Below are 26,115 nucleotides of genomic sequence, written 5' to 3'. Positions count from 1 at the left end.
GTTTTAAGCTTACTTTCCTTCTCTGCTGAGGCCAATTAACCCCTTAATGACAACTGACGTACCAGGTACGTCATGCATTAACAAGCAGTTAATGACAATGGACGTACCTGGTACGTCAGTTGTCTAACAGAGTGCTGGAAGTGATCACAATCACTTCCAGCAGCTCTGAGGGTATTGCAGTGATGCCTCGATATGGAGGCATCCTGCAATACCCCTTTACAAGCCTCCGATGCAGAGAGAGCCACTCTGTGGCCCTCTCTGCATCGGTAGTGATGGTGCCTTTGCCCAGTGGGAGGAGGGAGCGTATGCGCGCGCGTGCACGATGCGCACGCACACATGCACGATGCGCGTGCACGGGTGCGCGCGTGTATGCGCGTGCACGTGCACACATTACCACACTGACACCAATGAAGGAAGTGGGAAAAAAAAGTTAAATTTTTTTTTTTTTTTTTTTTACATATAAAAGGATCTGGGAGGGGGAGGGGGTGGGGGTATTGTGGGGGGGCTGCTACACTACAGAAATAAATTTGTATAAAAAATACAAATAAAAGTTATAAATAAAATTTAAATAGTTTGGCCAGTGGGGCCAAACTGGGTACTGGCAGACAGCTGCCAGTACCCAAGATGGCGGTAATTAGGTAGGGGAGAGGGTTAGAGAGCTGGAGGGGGGGATCAGGGAGGTTGGTGCTAAGGCAGGGGTCCATCACAACTAAAATATTTTATAATTTTTATTTAAAAAAAAAAAAAAAAACTCTTTTATTTAGTACTGGCAGACTTTCTGCCAGTACTTAAGATGGCGGTAACAATTGTGGGGCGGGGGAGGGAAGAGAGCTGTTTGGGAGGGATCAGGGGGTGGGATGTGTCAGGTGGGAGGCTGATCTCTAAAATTAACCCTGCAAGCTCCCTACAAGCTACCTAATTTAACCCCTTCACTGCTGGGCATAATTCACGTGTGGTGCGCAGCAGCATTTAGCGGCCTTCTAATTACCAAAAAGCAACGCCAAAGCCATATAAGTCTGCTATTTCTGAACAAAGGGGATCCCAGAGAAGCTTTTACAACAATTTCTGCCATAATAGCACAAGCTGTTTGTAAATAATTTCAGTGAGAAACCTAAAATTGTGAAAAATGTAACGTTTTTTTTTTTTATTTGCTCGCATTTGGCGGTGAAATGGTGGCATAAAATATACCAAAATGGGCCTAGATCAATACTTGGAGTTGTCTACTACACTACACTAAAGCTAAAATTAACCCTACAAGCTCCCTAATTAACCCCTTCACTCCTGGGCATAAAACATGTGTGGTGCGCAGCGGCATTTAGCGGCCTTCTAATTACCAAAAAGCAACGCCAAAGCCATATAAGTCTGCTATTTCTGAACAAAGGGGATCCCAGAGAAGCTTTTACAACAATTTCTGCCATAATAGCACAAGCTGTTTGTAAATAATTTCAGTGAGAAACCTAAAATTGTGAAAAATGTAACGTTTTTTTTTTTATTTGCTCGCATTTGGCGGTGAAATGGTGGCATAAAATATACCAAAATGGGCCTAGATCAATACTTGGAGTTGTCTACTACACTACACTAAAGCTAAAATTAACCCTACAAGCTCCCTAATTAACCCCTTCACTCCTGGGCATAAAACATGTGTGGTGCGCAGCGGCATTTAGCGGCCTTCTAATTACCAAAAAGCAACCACAAAGCCATATAAGTCTGTTATTTCTGAACAAAGGGGATCCCAGAGAAGCATTTACAACCATTTGTGCCATAATTGCAGAAGCTGTTTGTAAATAATTTCAGTGGGAAACCTAAAGTTTGTGACAAAATTTGTGAAAAAGTGAACTTTTTTTTTTTTTTTTTATCGTATTTGGCGGTGAAATGGTGGCATGAAATATACCAAAATGGGCCTAGATCAATACTTGGGATGTCTTCTAAAACAAAATATATACATGTCAAGGGATATTCAGGTATTCCTGACAGATATCAGGGTTCCAAAGTAACTAGCGCTCATTTTGAAAAAAAGTGGTTTGGAAATAGCAAAGTGCTACTTGTATTTATTGCCCCATAAATTGCAAAAAAAGCAAAGAAAATGTAAACATTGGGTATTTCTAAACTCAGGACAAAATTTAGAAACTATTTAGCATGGGTGTTTTTTGGTGGGTGTAGATGTGTAACAGATTTTGGGGGTCAAAGTTAGAAAAAGTGTGTTTTTTTCCATTTTTTCCTCATATTTTATCATTTTTTTTTTAGTAAATTATAAGATATGATGAAAATAATGGTATCTTTAGAAAGTCCATTTAATGACGAGAAAAACGGTATATAATATGTGTGGGTACAGTAAACGAGTAAGAGGAAAATTACAGCTAAACGCAAACACTGCAGAAATGTAAAAATAGCCATTGTCATTAAGGGTAAGAAAATTGAAAAATGGTCCGGTCATTAAGGGGTTAAAGGGACACTGAATCCCAACATTTTTTCTTTCATGATTCAGATAGACAATGAAATTTTAAGCAACTTTCTAATTTACTCCTATTACCAATTTGTCTTTGTTCTCTTGCTATCTTTATTTTAAAAGCAGGAATATAAATCTTAGCAGCCAGACCATTTTAGGTTCAGCACCATGGATATAGCTTGCTTATTGGAGTCTTACATTTACCCACCAATAAGCAAGTATAACCCAGGTTCTCAACCAAAAATGGTCCAGCTCCTTTGCATCACATTGCTGCTTTTTAAATAAAGATAGCAAGAGAACAAAGAAAATTTGATAATAGGAGTAAATTAGAAAGAATTGCTAAAGAACTGCATAACTGCATGCTCTATCTGGATCATGAAAGAAAAAAAATGGGTTTAGTGTCCCTTTAAAGGCAGCTATAAATGGGTCACTGGAATGTACAACCAAGAGCTGGAATATAGCAGTGTTAAAGGGGCATCAAATAAAACAAAATATTTTCTTTCATGATTCAGATAGAGCGTTCGGTTTTAAACAACTTTCTAATTTACTTCTAATATCAATTATTCTTCATTCTCTTTATCTTTTGTTGAAAAGCAGGTACATAAGCTCAAGAGCGTGCACGTGTCTGGAGCACTATATTGCAGGAGTTTTGTAAGAAAGCAATAACTTGCAAGAGCACTAGATGTCAGCACTATTTCCTGACCTGTAGTGCTCCAGACACCTACCTAGGTATCTCTTCAACAAAGAAGTAAATTGGTAACTTATGTAAAATAGTTTGTTCTGTCTGAATTACTAAAGAAAAATATTGGGTTTCATGTCCCTATTCTGGAGTTGGCCTTTCCACTTTTAACTGGAATTGTAAAGCCCACAATGTTCAGTATCACAGAGTAAGAGGACACAATAATAAATAAGTGTATTGCAATGTTTTTACTAAAAAGAACTAAACCTGTTATATTACAGTCCAAATTGTGTATTGTCCCTTTAAAGAGCCGGTGATGGCGAGCTAGAATATTGCCAGGTTGTAGTACCGTAACAAGTTTATGTGAGATGTCAAGCTGCCAGTCTGAAATCAGGGATACAGTGTTGTGCTGCAATGGTTTATATAGTGTACAATTAAAGAAATTGTATCCTTGGTATAAACTTCACATCTTTCCATGAAAGCATACTGATGTAGGGTCATAATTGTGCACGTTTCTTAAGCACTATATAGCAACAGTGTCTGGAGTACTGTTTTAGCCATGTTGAACATACAATGCGACACACGCTTGCTATCTGTAAATATTGATTATATTGCATATTTCTCCTCTGTCTTGGCATAGGGCCAGTATTTTTGTATCCAGAAATAAAGCCATGTGACTATATACTTAGATTTTGCAAAGGCATTTGATACAGTGCCACATGAGAGATTAATGCACAAAATTAAGGGACTGGGAATAGCTGAAAATGTTAGCTCATGGATAAATAACTGGATAAAAGATAGGGAGCAACGAGTAGTAGTAAATGGATCATACTCAGATTGGACAAAGGTAATTGGTGGCGTCCCCCAGGGATCAGTACTGGGCCCTGTTCTTTTTAATATTTTTATAAATGACTTGGAGCAAGGATTAAATAGCGACATCTCTATTTTTGCAGATGATACTAAGTTAAGTAAGGTCATTAGGTCAGAGCAGGACGAACTCTCTTTACAAAGGGATTTGCTAAAATTAGAACTATGGGCAAGTGAATGGAAAATGAGATTTAATACGGAAAAATGTAAGGTTCTACATTTTGGAAGTAAAAATAAGCAGGCTACGTATTTTTTAAATGGGACAAGACTTAGCCAAACACAGAAGGAAAGGGATTTGGGAGTAGTAATAGATAACAAGCTAAAGATGGGTGCACAATGCAGGGCAGCGCCTTCAAAGGCTAATAAGATACTAGCATGTATTAAAAGAGGCATTGATTCAAGGGAGGAAAGCATAATTCTGTCATTATATAAAGCCCTGGTAAGACCTCACCTTGAGTTTGGAGTGCAGTTCTGGGGACCGATTGCTAAAAAAGATATTGCAGAACTAGAAAAAGTTCAGAGAAGGGCCACAAAGCTAATAAGGGGATTGGAGAAATTAACCTATGAGGAGAGGCTAGCCAAACTGGGTCTGTTTTCTCTAGAAAAAAGGCGCTTGAGAGGTGACATGATTACTTTATATAAGTATATTCAAGGCCCATATACAGAGATGGCAGAAGCTCTGTTTATTCCAAGAAAATTGTTTCTGACAAGAGGTCATAATTTAAGGTTGGAGGAAAGGAGATTTAATCTCCTGCAACGGAAACGTTTTTTCACTGAAAGAGCAATAAAATTGTGGAACTCATTACCAAAGGAGGTAGTGAATGCCAATACCATAGATACATTTAAAAATAGTCTGGATAAATTTCTGTATATAAACGAAATTCATGGATATGATTGCTAGTATTAAATGGGTCACATTTTAATGGGGTTATTTAAGCTTAACTGGAGATTTTTGAAAGTATTTTAGATTTGTATAGGTTGAACTCGATGGACTTCAGTCTTTTTTCAACCTTATCTACTATGTTACTATGTTTAGTGCAGAAATAGAGTGTTCTCTTGAACATAAATATCTGGATTATTCTACGTATACAGCTGTGAAACAATCAGGTGCCATGTTGTGTTGCACCTTCGCACACAATGCATATGAATATATTGTCCCAAATGAAATCCGAACAAAAAGAGACCTGAAACCAGTACAGGTACTAAGGCCTCAGAGTACCCTAGTAAACTCAAACCTCTAGTCTGGGGTTTCATCTGAAGAGCAGCCACTACAAAGAATTTGTAGATATCAAAGAAATGTTCAAATGGTATTGGAAATTTTTAATGATACCCTGTGCTTCTGTATATAACAGAGAAAGGTGTACTGCATTCATATATCTGGTTGTTTACATTCATTCAGTACAGAGGTGGGAGTGCTTCTACCTATTATTATTTTTTTTCTTTTTTCTTTTCATTATTGTAAATATAGCTATTTACAAACACCCTTGTCTGGCTCCTAAATAATTCATAGCTTGCTCCTCAATACTCTCATATTAATGTTTATTAACGTTAAATACCTCTGTGTTAATGGATTAAAGGCCATGCCGTTTGGAACTTTTCTTGTGAACTGTGAGCTAAATTAGTAGCTTTCTATTAGCGTTTGTGCTAACCAATACTTTACGTCTTTATTCAAGTCCTTTATTTCACTAGTTTTAATTGGATACTCTGCTACGACCTGTGTACTAGAACACTATATGGTATGTTATATAATCTGCTAGGATGTGTGCTACTACACTATATGATATGTTATTATTATGAACATATTTGGTATACAAAATAACATTTACAGGGGTCAAGTGGGTTCAGGGCCCTGCCAAGAGTTGCACTGTTGTAGTCGGCTCTTATGAATGTGAACTAGGATCAGCTTGGCTCATAGGCTTACATGCTATGGGGTTTAAGGGGATAACAGTGGAGATAGGAAGGTTTGTGGAGGTTGTATGCATCCCTGAATAGTAGAGTCTTCAGGGAGCGCTTGAAGCTTTCAAAACTAGGGGAGAGTCTTGTGGAGCGAGGCAGAGAGTGCCATAAAATGTGAGCCAGTTGGGAAAAATCTTGTAAACGGGAATGTGAGGAGGTAACAAGAGAGGAGGAGAATAAGAGATCATGAGCGGAGCGAAGGGGACGGGAGGGAGGGAGAGTATCTGTAGACAAGGTTTGAGATGTAGGGGGGGTGCAGTGCAGTTTAGGGCTTTGTGTGCCAGAGTAAGAATTTTGTGTTTAATACTGGAGGCAAGAGGAAGCCAGTGAAGGGATTGGCAGAGAGGTGCAGTAGATAAAGAGTGACATGTAATGAAGATGAGCCTGACAGAGGCATTCATTAAGGATTATAAAGGGGCTAGGCGGTAGCTAGGGAGACCAGAGAGGACGCAGTTGCAGTAGTCGAGGTGGGAAAGGATGAGAGAGTGGATTAAAATATTAGTTGTCTTGTGTAAAGAAATGTCTAATTTTAGAAATGTTTTTAAGGTGGAAGGGGCAGGCTTTAGCCAAGGACTGAATGTGAGGTGTGAAAGATAGATCTGAGTCAAGTGTGACCCCAAGACATCGGGCATGTGGGGTTGGGGTAATGATGGAGTTATCAACAGTTATAGAGAAATGGGGGGGGATGGAGATTTTGGAAGAAGGGGGGAAAATAAGGAGCTCAGTTTTGGAGAGATTTAGCTTGAGGTAGTAAGAGGACATCCAAGATGAGGTATGAGAGAGACAGTGACAGGGGTTAGCAAGGAAGGAGATAGTTATGGTGCAGAGAGGTAGATTTTGGTGTCGTTGGCATACAAATGATAATGAAACCCGTGGAACTTTATTAAGTAACCTAATGAGGACGTGTAGATTGAGAAGAGGAGGGGACCGAGGACAGAGCCTTGCGGTACCCCAACAGAAAGAGGTAACGGGACAGAGGATACCACAGAGAAGGCTACACAAAGGTACGGTTAGACAGATAGGAAGAGAACCACGAGAGAGCTGTGTCGCAGATGCCAAAGGAATGGAGGGTTTGGAGCAAAAAAGAGGGTGGTCGACAGTATCAAAGACTGCAGACAGATCAAGGAGGATAAGTAGAGAGAAGTGGCCTTTGGATTTTGCTGTTGGTGACCTTAACAATTGCTGTCTCTGTGGAGTGTAGGGGACGAAATCCAGATTGCAGTGGGTCAAGGAGGGAGTTTAATGTAAGGAAATGGGATAGACGTGCATATACTAGCTTTTCAAGAAGCTTTGAGGCAAGAGGGAGTAGGGAAATTGGGCGATAGTTGGATGGGGAGGTTGGATCGAGAGAAGTTTTTTTTGAGGATAGGTGTGACCAGTGCATGTTTAAGAGATGAGGGAAATATACCAGTGCTGAGGGAGAGGTTGAAGATGTGTGTGAGTATAGGAGTAAGGGTACAAGAGAAGGAGGGGAGTAGCTGTGAGGGGATGGGGTCGAGTGGACAGGTAGTAAGGTGAGAGGACAGTATAAGGGCAGAAACTTCTTCCTCTGTAACAGGGGCAAAAGAGCTAAATTTTTGGCTTTGTAAGTTTTGGATGATTGTGAGCCTTTGGGGGGGGGGGGGACTGGTAGTATGTTGTGAGCCGATTTAATTTCTGATGGAGTAGATTTTGTTGAAGTAGCTGGCAAAATCTTGAGCTGAGAGAGAAGTTGTAGTGGGAGGTGGGGGTGGGCGGAGAAGAGTATGGAATGTGGAGAACTGACGTTTTGGGTTTGAAGAAAGAGTAGAGATAATAGTAGAAAAGTAATGTTGTTTATATAGATTAAGGGCAGAATAGTAAGAGTTCAAGATGAACTTGTAATGATGAAAGTTAGCTGAACTCAGAGATTTCCTCCAGTGTCGCTCTTCAGTACGGGAACATCTGCGTAGGTACCGTTTCAGATGAGTATGCCAGGGCTGAGGATGAGTGTAGGATTTCCAAGCTGTGGTAGGTGGGGCCAGATTGTCAAGGACCGATGTAAGGGTGGAGTTGTAGTGGCAGATTCATTAGGGCAGGAAAAGCAGAAGAGAGCTCGAGAGAACTAGTGAGCTGTTGCTGATCTAATGACTTAATTCTTCTGTAAAGTTTGGTGTGAGGGGTAGAAGGAGAGAGAGTTGTAGGGAGGGAAGTGATGTTACAAATGAGGAGGTGATGGTCAGAAAGAGGAAAAGGTGAGTTTGTGAAGTGTGAGAGAGTGCATCGATAGCTGAAAATCAGATCAAGGGAGTAACCATCTTTGTGAGTGGGAGAGTCAGTCCATTGTGACAGGCTGAAAGAGGAAGTGAGTTTCAGAAGCTGTTTTGCAGAGGAAGCAGCGGGATTATCAGCAAGGAGGTTGTTGTCACAAAGAATGAGGGCAGGGGTATCTGAGGAGAGAAAATAAGGTAGCCAGGGATCTAGAAATTGAGTTGAGGAGCCAGGGGGGCGGTATATGACTGCAACACGTATAGAGAGGGGAGAGAATAATGTGTGTTTCGAATTAAGAAAATGTGAGGGAAGAGAAGGGCTGTATTTGTTAAAAGGTGCAATGAGAGGAAAGTAAAATACCCACACCACCTCCTTGTCTATTGTCAGACCTAGGAGTGTGGCTGAAGTGAAGACCCTCATGTGACAGTGCGGCAGAGGAAGCTGTGTCTGAAGGAGAGAGAGCCAGGTTTCTGTGAGAGCCAGAAGATTGAGTGCGAGTTAAAGAGGGAATGGATAGAAGTGAGCTTGTTACAAACAGAGCAAGAGTTCCGTAGTGCACAAGTGAAGGGGGTGGCGGCTTTAGATGCAAGAGGAATAAGATTAAAGGGACATAAAACCCTTTTTTTTTTTCATTCATGATTTAGATAGAACATAAAATTTTAAACAACTTTCTAATTTACTTCTATTTTCTTCGTTTTCTTGTTATCCTTATTTGAAAAGCAGAAATGTAAGCAAGAGTGTGCACGTGTCTGCAGCACTATATAGCAGCAGTTTTGCAGCAATGTTATACATTAGCAGGAGCACTAGATGGCAGCACTATTTCCTGTCATGTAGTGCTTCAGGCATGTGCACGCTATCTACCTAGGTATCTCTTCAACAAAGAATAACATGAGAATGAAACATTTTTGAAAATAGAAGTAAATTGGAAACTTTTTAAAAATTGTATTGTCTATCTGAATAATGAAAAAAAGACAATTTTGGGGTTTAATGTCCCTTTAAGGTTACCAGAGTTTTGTTTTTGAAGTCTATTGCTGGACACACTTGGGTGTGCAGGGCAAGGAAGTTGTGGGGGGCCAGGATTAGGGGAGATGCCACCAGCAGTTAGTATGCGCAAGAGGAAGAGTGACATGAGATCCAGATTTGTAGTAATGTTTTTGTGATGAGGTGCAAGGGGGAGAGAGAGTCTTTCGGAATGTGTGAGGTTCATGAATTCAAAAGCAAGGTGAGGTTAAGAGAGATGGGCTAATGACCAGTGCAGGTGGTGAGGGTGAAGGAGTAATTGAGTAAAGTAGACAAAAGGTGGCAAAGAGGAATATAAAGATATTGGGCATTTTTACAAAATAGTCAAACAGTGGATAAAATTCAGTATTAAAACAGAACTTGCCTTATCCCTTGTCCAATCCTTGTTCAATTCTTGTATAATTCTTTGTGCCTCACTTATAAATGTTCACTTAAGAGATGTGAACAGATGATCTTACAATACTGCTATGTAAACCTGCATTGCTTCCCCTTAGCAGTGTTAAATTTATAGGCCAGAGCATTCAGCTGAATGCAATAAATTAGGTAATGACATGATCAAAGGCAGTCAAAAGGCCAATTGGGAAAGTTTGTTTCAGGGTGAGATAAGTAAAAAATAACAGACAATAGAATTTGGGGGAAGCTGGGGTTATACCATTAGTGAAATTAAAAATTTAGGAATTATAAAAAAGTATTGAAAAGGTTTGAACATCATATAGATAAAGACAAGATATCAGCAGAGTAAATACATAACTTATTACACAGACTACAGACACATACCAAAAGAGAGACTTGCAATACAAATGACACCAAACAGCGTTGGCAGGAGTTAAATGCAGGCACCCAATTCACATACCAAAGAGAGACTGTGTGTTAGATATTCTGCTAGGATCTGTGTGCTACTACACTATATGATATGTAAGATATTCTGCTAGGATCTGTGTGCTACTACACTATATGATATGTAAGATATTCTGCTAGGATCTGTGCTCAGGTTATCTAGATAGATTGGGGGCATAAGATACTCCAGTAGTTGTGTTCAGTTATGAAATTGCTATACACAGTATGGTGTCCACTATTTACTGGTATAAATGGTGGCAATTGCTTGATAAGTGCTGCTATTTTTGGTTCATAGCTGCAGCATTAATAAGAAATCTTCTGGGCATTTAAGAAAAATATTAAAATACTTTGTATGGAAAGAAAAATGTTCCTTTAAACACGGAGATTATTAAAGAAAAAAAACATTTTAAATAATCTGTGACTGCAATGATTATAAAGGCATCTAGTGATAATCTGACATAAGAATAATTTGCTTATCGATAATAAAAAATACACTGACCATTAGGTACAATTACAATGCACAATTACAATTCCTGTGTAGATTACAATGCCATATGCTATTGTAAGCTGAAAGAACATATCTGTGCAAATAAATCTAAGTAGGAATGCTTTGTGTGTCATTGTGTGCTTTACTTGCTGAACTTTATTCTGGATCTAGGAGAAAATCAAAAGATAGTCGTAATGTAAACGGCTGTAAAGGGAATTCTGTCAATATTGTACCCTGCAAAGCTATTTATAATGCTATTTTTTTCCTTTTTTAAAAAATATTAAACCCACTTATTTTTCAGTCATTTGTACATTTTAGTTCTATATTTTGCCTGGCTACAGTTGCACACTCTATAAATGATTCTGGAAATGCCCTACATAAATACAGATTTTGTGGGGGGGGTTTCTATTTACGTATGAGAAAATTATTTAGAAAATATTGGTAACAAGATTTATGATCACATTCCACAAAAACAAGCTAAACGGCTGTAGAAAAAAAAACGAATGGTGTTCCTTAGGGGTCAGTTCTAGGGCCTGTTTTGTTTAACATATTTATCAGGGCTATAGGGAAAAGTATGTCTGCTTGCAGATGATACAAACATTTGTAATAGAGTAGATGTCCACGGAGGGGGGCGGGTAGACAAAATGAGAAGTTTTATATACAACAATTGGAGGATTGGACAAATTACTGAAATTTAAAGTTTAACACAGCAAAGTGTAAAATTATGCATTTAAGGAAGAAAAATCCAAACGTTAATTACAGACTCAATGACACTTTACTGACTGTTACAAATGAGGAACAGGACTTGGGAATTATTATTTCAGATGATTTAAAATTTAGTAAACAATATAGTACTGCAGCGAGTAAGGCCAGCAGAATGCTTGGTTGTATTAGTAGATTTATTTGAAGCAGAAATAGTAAGGTTCTTATGCACTTTACAGGTCATTAGTTAGGCCTCATCTTGAGTATTGTGTGCAGTTCTGGAGATCAAATCTCCAGAAGAATATAAACAAACTTGAATCTGTGCAAAGGAGGGCTACCAAAATGGTCCAAAAATAAAAACGTATGAGGAGAGGCTCAATGACCTAAATATGTATAGCTTAGATTAGAGAAGAGAAAGAGGTGATATGATAGCAAATTTTAGGCTGGTGTTCCCCTCTTTAGTGAGCGGTGAGGGACCGACTGTTGGGCAACAGTGTCTCCTGGAGGATTGTTGGCTTAGTTGAGTCTGATTTTGCGGTCTCTAGCTAGGTTTCTGGACTATCTGCTGGTCAGTGTCCTTGGGGCCATTTTAGTTTGCATTTTCCATCTAAAGAGGAGGAGAGTCCACGGCTTCATACATTACTGTTGGGAATTAAGAACCTGGCCACCAGGAGGCGGCAAAGACACCAAAGGCTTAAATACCTCCCCCACTTCCCTCATCCCCCAGTCATTCTTTGCCTTTTGTCACAGGAGGACGGCAGAGAAGTGCTGAAGATCGGAGTAGTCTCTTATGGTGGGTAGTACTCTTCGCATTGGGACTAGAGTTTTGAATCGTCCTGTCAGCCTCTTAGTGAGAGCCTGGGCATGCAGGGAGAGTCTTGCTGCGAAACCATCCCGACTCATATTAACAGCTCTACAAGCAATCGGCGTTTCTCTGTCTGCTTTTTACACTCAAGTTTATGTCAGGAGCGAGGCTGCTAACCTGTCGCACTTGAAGGGCCGTGTTCCTGTTCCACAGCATAAATTCTGGTAAGATTGTTTCATTTTTTATTACATAATTATAACACGGAAGACAGGGTCACAGTGTGGCGCCTCTTATCTTTAAAGAATCAAGGTTTAATATTCATGGAAAGGGGATTATTGATCGGGGGGGGGGTTATACATGATATTGTTTGTGTCATTGCTGCGTTTTCTGGGAGATGAGGCTCTGGCAATGTGTGGAACTTTCAGGTGACTTACGGGAGTATTGTGCAGCCTTTTTTTGGCGCATTTTCTCCTTAGGCAGGGACGGTCCTGCCAGGCATTCCATGTGACAATGTGAGGCTATCTCTCTTCCTCTGTTGATCAGCTGCGCAGCAGACGAAACTGTTTCTGTAGTCTGGGTTATAGGAGGTGGTGAGTGCCACGGCCATTGGAGGTTATAAAGGTGCCTATTTATTAAGTTAATCTAGTCCGTAATAACAACGCAAGCTATGGAGGACTCTGACGCGTTAGAGGGTCCTTCCTCTTTAACAAGGTCTCATTCTTGTGTTTATTGTGAGGAGGTTCTGGTATAACAGCCTGCTCAACTATGCTCCACATGTCTTAATAAAATTACGACATCTAAAAGTATGTCTTACTACTGAGCCGTCCACCTCTGAGGGTTCCCCGTCCCGTGAGGTGCGTTCCCTGCATTCATCTCCAATTGCACATAAAGCGCCCCAGAGTCCAACCATTACTCCTGCGAGATTCGTTGGCCTTCAGAATTTGCGGATCAACTGTAAACGGCGGTATCAAGTGATCCATGCCTTACCATGTTCTGCTAAGCGCAAGCGTAGGGCATATCAAGGCGGCACGGCCCAGGGGTTGTCTACGCCTATGGAAATATCAGAGGCGTTATACAATGACGAGGCCCACTCCGACTCTTTGGAGGAGGCCCCTTCTGGGTCTAAGTCCGTCTCATCTAAACCTCCGGATTCACAGGAACCTGACTTTAGGTTTAGGATAGAGAATTTGAGCTAAGAATGAATGGAAGTGATTATGTTCTACCTTTTCCCCTTCTTCTTCCTTTAAGAAACTGTTCCCTGTTCCAGACTCTCAGCTTGAGCTGTGGGGTACTGTCCCTAAGGTGGATGGTGCTATCTCCATGCTCGCGAATTGGACAACTATTCCCCTCGAGGATAGTTTGTAGTATAAAGAGCCCATGGATAAAAAGTTGGAAAACCTGTTAAGGAAGATGTTTAAACACACAGGGTTTGTTTTTCAGCCGGCAGCAGCCATAGCTGCGGTGGCCGGAGCTGCAACATATTGGTGTGAATCCCTGTGTGAAATGGTCGAGGGGGAGACTTCCATAGACGAGATACAGGATAAGATTAAGGTGCTGAAGGTCGCCAATTCTTTCATCTGTGATGCCAATATGCAAATTATTCACCTGAACGCTAAGGTGTCAGGTTTTTCCATTTTAACTCACAGGGCTCTGTGGCTAAAGTCTTGGTCTGCGGACATGACCTCTAAATCGAGGCCATTGTCCCTGCCTTTTCAAGGAAAGATTCTGTTCGGTCCAGGATTGGATTCGATCATGTCCACGGTTATGGGAGGCAAGGGAGCTTTCCTACCACAGGATAAGAAGGCTAAGCCTAAAGGTTCTACTTTTCGTCCCTTTTGTGTGGACAAGGCCCAGCACCAACAGCCCGCCGCAAAACCGGACCAGTCCAAGGGAACTTGGAAGCCTGCTCGTTCTTGGAACAAGTCTAAGTAGAGCAAGAAGCTTGCTGAGACAAAATCGGCATGAGGGGGGCGGCCCCCGACTAATCAAATCTTTTTGTGGTTCCAAAGGAAGAGGGCATGTTCCGTCTGATTCTGGACCTAAAGTGTTTAAACAAGTTTCTGAGTGTTCCATTGTTCAAAATGGAAAAGATCAGATCTATTCTGCCCCTAGTTCAAGAGGGACAGTTCATGACAACTATAGACTTGAAGGACGCTTACCTTCATGTGCCAATTCACAGGGACCACTTCACGTTCCTAAGATTTGCGTTTCTGGACCAACATTTCCATTTTGCGGCCCTCCCATTTGGTCTGGCGACGGCCCCGAGTCTTCACGAAGGTTCTGGGGACGCTACTTGCAATGTCCAGAAGCATTGCTTTGGTGCCCTATCTGGACGACATCCTAGTCCAGGCGCCGTCGCTCAAACTCGCAGAGGATCATTCGAGGGCTCTTCTTCTTTTGCTCCAATCTCACGGTTGGAAGATCAACTCGGGAAAGAGTTCCCTGGTTCCCAGCAACAGGGTGGAGTTCCTGGGCACGATAATAGATTATGTCCATGAAAATATTTCTCACAGGAAGATTGCGTCCTCTTGTCTTACCCTTCAGTCCTCCTCAAGCCCCTCGGTGGCTCAGTGTATGGAGGTGATCAGACTCATGGTTTCCAGCATAGACATCATTCCATTCGCCAGGTTCCATCTCAGACCTCTTCAATTGTGCATGTTGAGACTGGAACGACAATCATTCAAATCTATCTCAGCAAATATCCATGGATGCACGGACTCGGAAGGATCCACCAAGAGGGAGATCCGGAGTAACTGTCCATGGGGACATCCTTCTTGAGACCATCCTGGGATATTGTGACCACGGACGCGAGTCTGGCAGGATGGGGAGCTGTTTGGGGTGCCAGGATGGCACAAGGAAAATGGCCCCGGAAGGAGTCTATCCTTCTGATTTAAATATTCTGGAACTCTGAGCAATCTACAATGCTCTGAAGGCATGGCCTCCTTTGGGGTCGTTCAGCTTCATCAGATTCCAGATTGACAGCATAACCTCGGTGGCTTACATCAACCACCAGGGGGTATGAGGAGCTCCCTAGCCATGAGGGAGGTGTCTCAGATCTTGGAGTGGGCGGAGTCCCACAGCTGCTGGCTCTTAGTGATTCACATTCCAGGTGTGGACAATTGGGAAGCAGATTTTCTCAGCAGGCAATCCTTCCATCCGGGGGAATGGTCTCTCCACCCCGTGTTTGCGGAGATTTGTCTCATGTGGGGATCGCCGGAGATAGATTTCATGGCGTCCAGATTCAATTGCAAGCTACCCCGATATGGGTCGAGGTCCAGGGATCCCCAGGCAGAGCTGATAGATGCCTTGGGGGTTCAGCCTAGCTTACATTTTTCCACCGTTACCACTTCTATCTCGTGTAGTGGCACGGATTAACAAGAGCGAGCTTCGGCCATTCTGATTGCTCCATCATGGCTGCGGAGAATGTGGTTTGCGGATTTGGTGGGGATGTCATCCTCTCTGCCGTGGAGGTTACCCTGTTGCAGTGATCTGCTGGAACAGGGTCCTTTTCAACATCAAAATCTCCAATCTCCACGCAGTCAACCTCAGAGAATAAACTCCTTGTCTTGGCCAAGAGAGGCTTTTCTGAAAGTGTGATTGATACGCTAATTCAGGCAAGGAAGCAAGTCACTTGTCGCATCTACCATAAGGTGTGAAGGACCTGCTTGTCCTGGTGTGAGAAGCATGGATATCCTTGGCATAAGGTGAAGGTATCCAGGATTCTGTCCTTTCTCCAAGAGGATTTGGAGAAGGGTCTTGCCGCCAGTTCTTTAAAGTGACAGATTTCGGCATTATCAGTTTTGTTGCATAGTAGACTCGTTGAGCTCCCTGACATACAATATTTTGTTCATGCTCTGTCTAGAATCAGGCCTGTATTTTTAGACTGCTCATATATGGAGCTTAATCTTGGTCCTTAAGAATTGCAGAAGGTTCCGTTTGAGCTTATGCACTCCATTGACATTAAGATTCTGTCCTGGAAGGTTCTTTTCCTGTTGGCCATTGCATCGGCATGCAGAGTATCTGAACTAGCTGCCTTGCACTGTTAGCATTCTTAGCTGGTTTTTCATGCGGATAAGGCTGTACTTCGCACTGGTTTGGGGTTTCTTCCCAGGGTGGTGTCTAACCGTAACATCAATTAGAAAATAGTTGTTCCTTTATGTCCTAACCCTTCTTCTTCTAAGGAGAGGTTACTTCATAACATGGATGTGGTTCGTTCCTTAAAGTTCTATCTTCAGGCTACAAAGGATTTCAGACAGTCTACATCTCTTTTTGTGGTGTATTCTGGGAAGCGCAAGGGGCAGAAAGCCTCTTCTATTTCTTTGTCCTTTTGGTTGAGGAGCTTGATTCGCTTGGCCTATGAGACAGCGGGACCTAAGCCTCCTCAGAGGATCACGGTTCATTCAACTAGAGCTGTGACTTCGTCTTGGGCCTTCAAGAATGAGGCCTCTATGGAGCAAATTTGTAAGGCGGCTACCTGGTCCTCCTTACACACTTTTACAAAGTTTTAAATTTTACGTTTTGAAGTTTTTGCTTCTGCGGAAGCTGTTTTTGGGAGAGAGGTTTTGCAGGCTGTGGTGCTTTTAGGTTAGGGTCCGCCTTTTACCCTTCCGGTTTCATTTAGTGTCCTCTAGAGCTTGGGTATATATTCCCAACAGTAATGAATGAAGCCGTGGACTCTCCTCCCCTTTAGATGGAAAACATAAATTATGCTTTCATTTCCATCGAGGGGAGGAGAGTCCACGGCTCCCGCCCGTATCTCTGATGGGTGGACCTAAATTTAATTAATCTTCTTGCACCATTTATACCCTGATGTTTCTTCTACTGTTCCTTGTTCCCTCTGCAGAATGACTGGGGGATGAGGGAAGTGGGGGAGGTATTTAAGCCTTTGGCTGGGGTGTCTTTGCCTCCTCCTGGTGGCCAGGTTCTTAATTCCCAACAGTAATGAATGAAGCCATGGAATCTCCTCCCCTCGATGGAAATGAAATTATCAAGTAAGCATAATTTATGTTTTATGTCACCAGTAGGCTGTAAGATTTATGTATAAAGAGTGTAGAATATACAATTTAATACTATTAAAACTATATGAAAGTACATTACAATTTTTTTTTAGAATCTGTTTAAGGGACACTGAACCCAAATGTTCATGATTCAGATAGAGTATGCAATTTTAAGCAACTTTGTAATTTACTCCTATTATCAATTTTTCTTCGTTCTCTTGCTATCTTTGTTTGAAAACGGCATCTAAGCTAAGGAGCCAGCTAATTTTTGGTTCAGCACTTGTTTATTGGTGGGTGAATTTATCCACCGATCATCATCAACAACAACACAGGTTGTTAACCAAAAAGGGGACAGCATCTAAACTTACATTCTTGCTTTTAGAATAAAGATACCAAGTAAATGAAGAAAATTTGATAATAGGAGTAAATTAGAAAGTTGCTTAAAATGTCATGCTCTATCTGAATCCCAAAAGAAAAAAATTGGGTTCAGTGTCCCTTTAAGAACCCAGAGTCAACATTTAGTCCAGAATTTAGTGAGTTGAAATGCATTATTATTTTCATTTCAAATGTTTTTCTTTCCATGAAATTTTTGAAGTTGCCTCTGAGAATCTTGATTTTGAGGTTTTGGATGGAGTGGTCAGGTTGGGTGAAATGATGACCAACGGGTACAGTATTTTGTTTCACAGGGATTTTTGATTGTGTAAGTTCATCCGAAGGTGCAATTCTGTAACTCTGGGGGAAAAGTTCTTATAAGGTCTCCCCATTTTTGACAGAAAGTGGAAAACTCGGTCTCCTATATTATATGGAGCATTAAACAGTTCTATTATAATTTTGTTCTTGAAAAGTTCCTTGAATTTTTTTAAACTTGGATATCTCTTAGATTTCCAACTTGAGAAAATTACATTACGACCGCATAAAATAACAAAATTAAAACATTTTACATTAGTGAGTCCTTTTTCATGGCCCTTTAAAAATATGTCAGATAGATTAATCTGAATTGGGGAATTCATTATTTTAGAGATACAATGCTTGATCATGACCCAGAATTTCTTGATTTTTGCACACAATCCAAAACAATGTGAGGGTTACATCTATAGCATGCGACTGTTCTAGCCTGATTCCATTTTGTGAGTTTGTCTGGAGTAATGTATGCAAAATTGATAAATTTCGAATGTGATTCACGCCATGCAGAGATAGCAGGGTGGCTTTATGGACTCTTTCTATGCTTCTAGAGAGTAATTATTCTCCTACTATGAGGGCCTCTTTTGCCCATTTTTCAGATCATATTTTGATTTTACTTTTTCCTTCTTTATTTAATATTAACCTATACCAGTAAAAAAATAAGAGGTAATACCCTGTTTAAAGAGGTTTATTTCCGTTTCAATATCCTTCCATTGCTCTGGCGTGGATTTCCTTTTAATAGAGAAGCAGTAATGTCTAGCTTGTAGATAGGCAAAGATATTTTTATTATGGATATTACATTGTTGTTTGATCTGATCAAAGATTTTTATTGTTCCCCAATTGGTCTCAAATAGCTGAGCAACATATTCTAACCGATGTCTCTTCCATAAAAGGAAGATATTGGAGTTCATTCCTTCTGTAAAGTCTGGGTTACCTGTTGGTGAAAGTAATTTAGAGAAATTGGGGGAAGACATCTAGTGATTTGCATACCTTATGCCATGCAATGATTTGGATTTTTAAAAACTATCTTTTTTATATTATCTGGCATTTTTTTCACAGTTCAATGTATTAATGCCTTTAAAGAAAGAGGGGGTATCATTTTCTCTTCAATGCTTTTGACTGCAAAATAATCCATCTCCAATATCCAGTTTGTCACCAGCTTAATCATACGCACCCAATTATATTTTTGTTTTGCAGGGAAGTTAAATCCAGCCTTATCCTGTGCTTGACTTACCAATATATTGATATTTTAGCCTTACCTTTTCCCCATAGTAATTCACAGAATCCTTTATGGAGATTTTTAATATGATATTTTAAAAATAATGGAAGATTTTGCATAACATATAAAAGTTTTGGGAAAGCTAGCATTTTTATCAGATTTATTTTGGCTGTAAGGGATAAGGGAAGAATCGCCCATCTCTTAAGATCCCCACAGATTTTATTGACAATTACTGGATAATTGAGTGCATACCAATTTTTTGGTGACCTGGAAATATTAATACCTAAGTACTTAATGTGGGATTTTCCTTATTTAAATATGCTACTGGAATCGGGTTGGTTGTTTATCCAGAGGACCTCTGACTTTTCTGTGTTTACTCGATACCCTGAGAAGGAACCAAAGTTTATAGAAGATTTTTGTAAGTAAAGGCATATTTATTCTTGAATTACTAGTGAATACCAGCAAATCATCAGCAAGGAGTGCTACTTGAAACTCTTTGTCCCCAATTTTAATTCCTTCTATATTTTCTCTGGTTGTAATCGCTAAATTAAAAAGGAGAGGGTATAATGGACATCCCTGCCTGGGACACTCAAAAAGAAATCCAATGTGAGAAGGACTTTTCTTATATTAGAGAGAGACTATCGTCTGGCCATGAATCCCGTTTGATCCACATGAATTAGTTCACTCATAAAGGTTTTCATTCTCCTAGCTATAATACCTGTTAATAGTTTATAATCTGTATTGAGGAGAATAATAGGGCAAAATGCACCAAGAGTTTCTGGATCTTTATTCTTTTTACAAATTATGATTTTGTGATGTATGATTTTGTGAATTCCTGCAATTTATTTTACCTTTTAATATAATACAAATTAAATAAGTCAAGTAATGCGACATTAATATGGTCTGCAAGAATTTTATAATATTCGGAGGGCCGTCTGGACCAGGCCTTTTTGCTTTTTGATTGCTTTATCAACTTCGTCTATCTCTATTGGTCTGTTTAAGTATTGTAACTTGTCTGAATCTGAGGAAGAGAACAGTTACCCCAGAACTTTCTTTTTTTTTGTTAATCTATTTTGTCTTCTTTATAGACATTTTTATAATAATCCAGAAATTGCATGGTGATTTGTTCGTTCTTTATATATATCTTGTTGCTTTATTAACAATAGCCTCTATTATGTTAGATCCTCTTACCTGCATTTGCTAAATATTTGCCCACTTTACCCCCAAATCTATAAAACTTAGCACTAGCCCGAAGTGAATATTGGTTCTAGATAAATTTCTCTTTCTTTTTTTGCCTGAACATATCTGTCCCAATTTTAATGGATTAGCTAAATATGTGTTTTATAAGCATTCCGTAAATGATTTGCTAATTTAGAATTTCGGTAGTTTTTTCCATTTACTTAAATAAGCTTTTATTTCCCCTCTTAGCACTGCTTTTGATGCTTCCCAATATATATATATATAATTTTTTTTTACTGAATACAGATTGAAATTTTTGTATTGCTGCCAGGCAGAAACTAGCCAATTTGTAAGCTTAATATTATTGAAAAGATATTTTGGGAAGAAAAAGCAGGGGATTGATTTATTGTGCGTAGAGAGATATTTAATGATAAGGGCAGTGGTCCGATATTATAATGGAATTAATGTTTGTTTTCAGGTCATGACCAAGCATTTTTTCATTAACCAGGAGCATGTCAATCCTGGAGAAAGATTTATAAGACTTAGATTTACATGTGTATTCTCTTTGATCTGGATTTTGGATCCTCCAGATATCTTTTAAATTAAGGCATGTTCTAAGTTTTCTAAAAATTGATTCCTCTATAGTGATTTCAATGACATTTTTTATTTTTATCTAATCTATTGGTAGCTGTGAAATTAAATTAAAATATCCTCCTATTATCAATTTATCATTCGTATAATCTGAAATTTCTTTTAATGATTTTATCCCAGAATAATTTATCTGGTGTATTTGGTCCATAAATATTGCATATACAATAAATTTGGCTTCCTATTTTAATAGATAATAAGCTATATCTGCTGTCTGGATCTATATCTTTTTTTTTTAATTATTTCATAGGTAAGTTCCTTGTGTAGGAGAATAGCTTCAGCTCTTAAGTAAGTTTCCTGCAGTAGTGCCACATGGGTTTTCAAGCTACCTAAGTGTTTTAAAATAAGTTTCCTCTTTATTGGTGTTACAATACCCCTAACATTCCATGAAATCAAATTTTAGTAATCAATATTCCACTTATGCCTATGATGAGCACACAAAAGTATATTTCCACTGCATATAGATAGTGACAGAGGGAGAGGAGGAAAATAGGAAAACACACAAGTAACTTGTAACCAGGCAACATATCTAATCTTTTATAGGTTTTTAAGAAAACATTTTGCTTCATCCACAGTGTTGAATGTGAGGGTCTCACCCTCTTTATTTTAACCTTAAGTATTGCAGGATATATTATATATGCTTTTAAACCTGCTTCTATTACATTGGAACAAATGCCAGCCATTTCTTTTTACAGAAGTCTTGTATAAAAAGTCTTTAAATATTATATAAGAATGTTGTTCTCTCCCAGTTTTTTTTTTCTTTTTTTTTTTTTTTTAATGGAACAGAATATCTAACTTATCCTGATAACTTAACAATTTTGATATTACTGGTCTTGAGACTTGGTTTGCTGTTTGGACCTTACCTATCTGCCCAATCCTATGAGCTCTTTCCACTCTTATTGAGGTTTATGCGCTTGGCATTTCTAACAGTTCAGGCAATGTCTCAGATATAAAATCACATAGGCCAGAAGAGTCAATCGATTCAGGGATACCAATAAAGCCTAAATTGTTTCTTCTTGATCGATCCTCAAGTTAAATTTTTGCCTGTAATTTCAATACTAGAGAATCTTGTTATGAATGTTCTTTATCACGTTTATTAACTCTATCTTCTATTTCTGAAACTTGTGATTCAACCTCATTGAGTCTCTTATTGAATTTATCTATATCACCAGCTAACAGAGACAGATTTGGAGTCAAATTATCAAGTTGGGCACGAATGCATTCCAATTCTTGTTTTAAAAAATCAAATTGTGGAGCTATTAGATCTGAGATTTCCCTTGCCAAGTTTTCTGAACCAGGTGCTGAATAGGAAGAATCCGTAAGGTCGGGTCTTCACCATTTACTTGTTGTAAAATGTTTGTGATATTTAATCTTTAAGAAGTCAGTTTCCTTACAATTAAGCTTCATCAAACAGCAGATCAAACCTACTATTTTGAAATATCCTGGAGTCAGGGTTTTCTTGCTGATCTTTTGGCTGGAGACTTCTTTGTATCCTCAGATGGACTGGTAATAACTCCTCCAGGAAGAAGGTTTCCCTTATGGAACAAGAGTTATACTGCAAAACTACTTTATCATTAACTTCTCTGAGATTGCTATAAAGTCCCCAGTGAAAAGGCCTGTAAGGCAATATAATTTCCTAGCTGTTATAAACTACACATTTGCACTTCTGATGGTGAAGCTTAAAGGGCCACTAAACCCAAAATCTTTCTTTCATGATTCAGATAGAACATACACATTTAAACAACATTACAATTTACTTCTATTATTTATTTTGCTTCATTTTTTAGATATCCTTATTTGAAGAAAAAGCAATGTACATGGGTGAGCCAATCCCATGAGGCTTCTATGTGCAGCAACCAATCAGCAGCAACTGATCATATCTAGATATGCTTTTCAGCAATGAATATCAAGAGAATAAAACAAATTAGATAATAGAAGTAAATTAGAAAGATGTTTAAAATTGCATTCTCTTTCTAAATCGTGAAAGAAAAAATGTGGGTATCATGGCCCTTTAATTCTAGGACAAACACAATATTAATTTAATTTGTGGTGAGATTACAGTGAATCATAGAACGCTGGGTAAAATATGCAGATGTGAGATGTATATCTCATTTGAATATATTACCCAGCATTCTCTTCTTCACTGTAATCTCATAAGTTATATTTAATATTATGTTTGCCCTGGAATTAAGTTACAATTATCAGCAAATTAAACCTATCCATAAAATGTGCAGTTTTAAAATGGCTGGAAGCTATGGTTTCCTGATGGCTTTTTTCCCCTGGGACTTTAAGGTGGCCTCTGAGGAACAAGTAGCAGCTTCTTTTCAAAGTGATTAATGTCATGGGGGATGGTGGTAACTCCTTTAGGGTAGAGCTACTTTTTCCTTTCTTGAATTCCTGTGCTTAATGTAGATCAGTGTTTATCAACTGCGGTCCTCTAGTACCCCCAAAAGGCCAGGTTTTCATTATAGCTTAACCTGTGCACAGGTGAATGAATCAGCTGATCAGTAACGCCATGGTTACTAACCTGCTCTCGCCCATCGGCTGATTATTTCCCCTGTGTACTGGTTCAGCTATAATGAAAACCTGGCCTGTTGGGGGTACTTGAGGGACCACGGTTAAGAAACAATGATGTAGAGGATGGTCCTCTGTATGTGCTGTCAGCAGAGCAGCAGGAGAAATTACACAGACGTTTATTTGTCATAGGGTACTTTTTAGGTACGTTGGGCAAAGTGATGGAACCGGTTAAACAATGTTCCAATTTACTTCTATTAAAAAAATTGCTTTATTATCTTGGAATCCTTTGTAGGAGAAACATCAATGCACTACTGGGAGCTAGCTAAAAACATTGGGTAAGCCAAGGACAAGAGGCATATGTGTGCATCCACCAACCAGCAATTTGCTTTCTGAAGTGCCTACCTAGGTATGCTTTTCAACAAAGGATATCAAGAGCACAAAGCAAATTAAATAACAGAAGTAAATTGGAAAGTTATTTTAAAATCATGGAAGTTTAATTTTGACTTTACTGTGCTTAATGCTGCCTTTTTGTTCTTCCTTTCTACTAATAGACTTGTTATGTAACCTGGACCCGGACCAGTGATCATGTTTTCTAGGCCATTAGGTGTGTAACATACTTGTCCTGGTGCATTTGTCATGCTCTGTTGTGTTCCCTAGGGGATTAAGTGTGTGTTCCATCTGTGTCGAAGCTGTTGCAAGAAAAAGGCATTCCGGGAGTTGGCTGACTGTGCAGGTGAGATGCCGGATCTGATCATATAGGGTGTGCCTGGGCATGCTGAGGGCAGAGGTAAATACGCGTTACATATTGCTGAGTGATACTAACTTTTTGTGCTTCTTTCTTGAGGTCATGGGCTTCTTTTTAAAACCAAATATGAGAAATCTCTTCAGTATAAAGGAGTCCTTAACACGGAGACCCCAGAGACAGAATCACAGCTTCTTCCTCCTCCACCACCAGAGCTCAAAGCTTGACAGCTCCGGAAAGAGATGACTTTTTGTTATTCCATAGGCTGCTCTTGCTGAATACTCAGGGAAATGGTCTCCAGGACTATAACAAAGCACGATACAAAACTTTGCACCTATGAACTGACAGATGTTTTCTGATTTTAAGAGTGATGGTTAAAGTTGTCTTCTCATTTTATTGTGCTCACAAAGAACTACTGGATTCTGACCGGTTTAACACTTGCCCATCAAGCAGCACTAAGTATAAACTGATCTGAGAGATGTGTATGGGTTTTATGGGCTTAAAGGGCCTGTTACCAATAAAGATGTCTGCTTTTTCTGGCATTGCACTGGGGATGCTGGAGGTGATGATTTTATTGTGCATGTTAACTTTTAAAGCTTCATGTTCCAGTCTAGTTGGTATATTGCACAATGTGATTACAGATATTGACGCTGCCTTACACTGTTTTATTAGGGGTTTGCTTTTAAATGAGGGCATTCAGCTATGTTTTAATAAAAAATAAAAAGTGACAGAAAGATGCTTCTCTGCTTATAAAAAAATTCAGAATATCAACAAAGAAAACACCTATTGAACATTATATCTCATTCAAAACATGACACTGCTAGATTATGTATGTGTGTGTGTGTGTGTGTATATATGTGTATATATATATATATATATATATATATATATATATATGTGTGTACAGTGTGTGTATATATGTATGTGTATATGTAGAGTGTGTATGTATATATATATATATATGTATGTATGTGTATATGTACAGTGTGTGTATGTATGTGTATATATATATATATATATGTATATGTATGTGTGTATAAATATATATATGTATGTGTATGTGTCTATGTACAGTGTGTGTATATATGTATGTATATACATCTTATATATATCCCCCATCTTGTGAAACTCCCTGCCTCGCTCCACAAGACTCTCCCCTATTTTTAACAGCTTCAAGCGCTCCCTAAAAACTCTACTATTCACAGGGATGCTTACAACCAACACTAACCTTTCCTAACTCCATTGCTTTCCCCTTGAACCCCTTAGAATGTAAGCCTATGAGCCCAGCTGTTTGCAGATCGCCTTCATAAGAGCCGACTACAACAGTGAAACTCTCGGCAGGGCCCTCTACCCACTTGATCCCTGCAAAAGCTATCCTGTATATTGACTATGTTTACAGCGCTGCGGAATCTGTTGGCGCTCTACAATAATGTATGTGTATATGTACAGTGTATGTGGGTGTGTATATGTACAGTGTGTGTATGTTATTATATATATATGTGTGTGTGTGTGTGTGTGTGTATATATATGTATATATATATATATATATATATATAAATACCTATATTAAGCAACTCCCTTTAAATAAATAACAGCCTGCCATCTAACAGCATTATATAAGCGTCAGTCTGTTGGAATATACAATATGTAGCTGCCGATGAGCCAGGCAACACCCTACTCATGAAAACGGGAAAAAACCTTAATACCCTACCACGAGCCACTAGCTTAATAACCCCTAATCAGCCATCCCTCACATCACAAACCACATAAATATTATCCTGTATACTGCCATTCCCCCACAATGCAAAGTAATAAACTATCATCTAAACCCCCTAACCTAACACCCCAAAACTTATCCCATATTAAAATACCCATAAATTAACTAAAAAAAATCCTACCTACCTTAAAACAAAAACTTACCTGTAAAATTAAATTAAAACCAAATCTTACCTAAAAAAAAAAATACATTTATAAAAAATCCTATTTACAAAAAAAAAAAATAATGAAATTATCGAATCAAAAATTTACTATTCTAACACCCCTTAATCTTAGTGGCAGCAGCCTCGGTCCTCCTCTTCAGACCTTCAACAGGGAGGTCCCCTAA

General features: G+C 39.2%; 1 protein-coding gene across 1 annotated transcript in view; it reads left to right on the top strand.

The window, feature by feature from the left end:
* Positions 1–24,745, top strand: part of DUS1L (dihydrouridine synthase 1 like) — a 63,485-nt gene extending 38,740 nt beyond the window's left edge. Inside the window, exons 13-14 of the mRNA XM_053705700.1 lie at positions 23,927–24,002; positions 24,114–24,745. Of these exons, the coding sequence (XP_053561675.1) occupies positions 23,927–24,002; positions 24,114–24,238 (201 nt within the window). The 3' untranslated portion in view covers positions 24,239–24,745. The remainder of the gene's footprint in view (positions 1–23,926; positions 24,003–24,113) is intronic.
* The last annotated feature ends 1,370 nt before the right edge of the window (positions 24,746–26,115 follow it).

Source organism: Bombina bombina, chromosome 1 (genome assembly GCF_027579735.1).
Source record: "Bombina bombina isolate aBomBom1 chromosome 1, aBomBom1.pri, whole genome shotgun sequence".
Lineage (NCBI taxonomy): Eukaryota > Metazoa > Chordata > Amphibia > Anura > Bombinatoridae > Bombina > Bombina bombina.
This window is presented reverse-complemented; position numbering and strand designations above follow the sequence as displayed.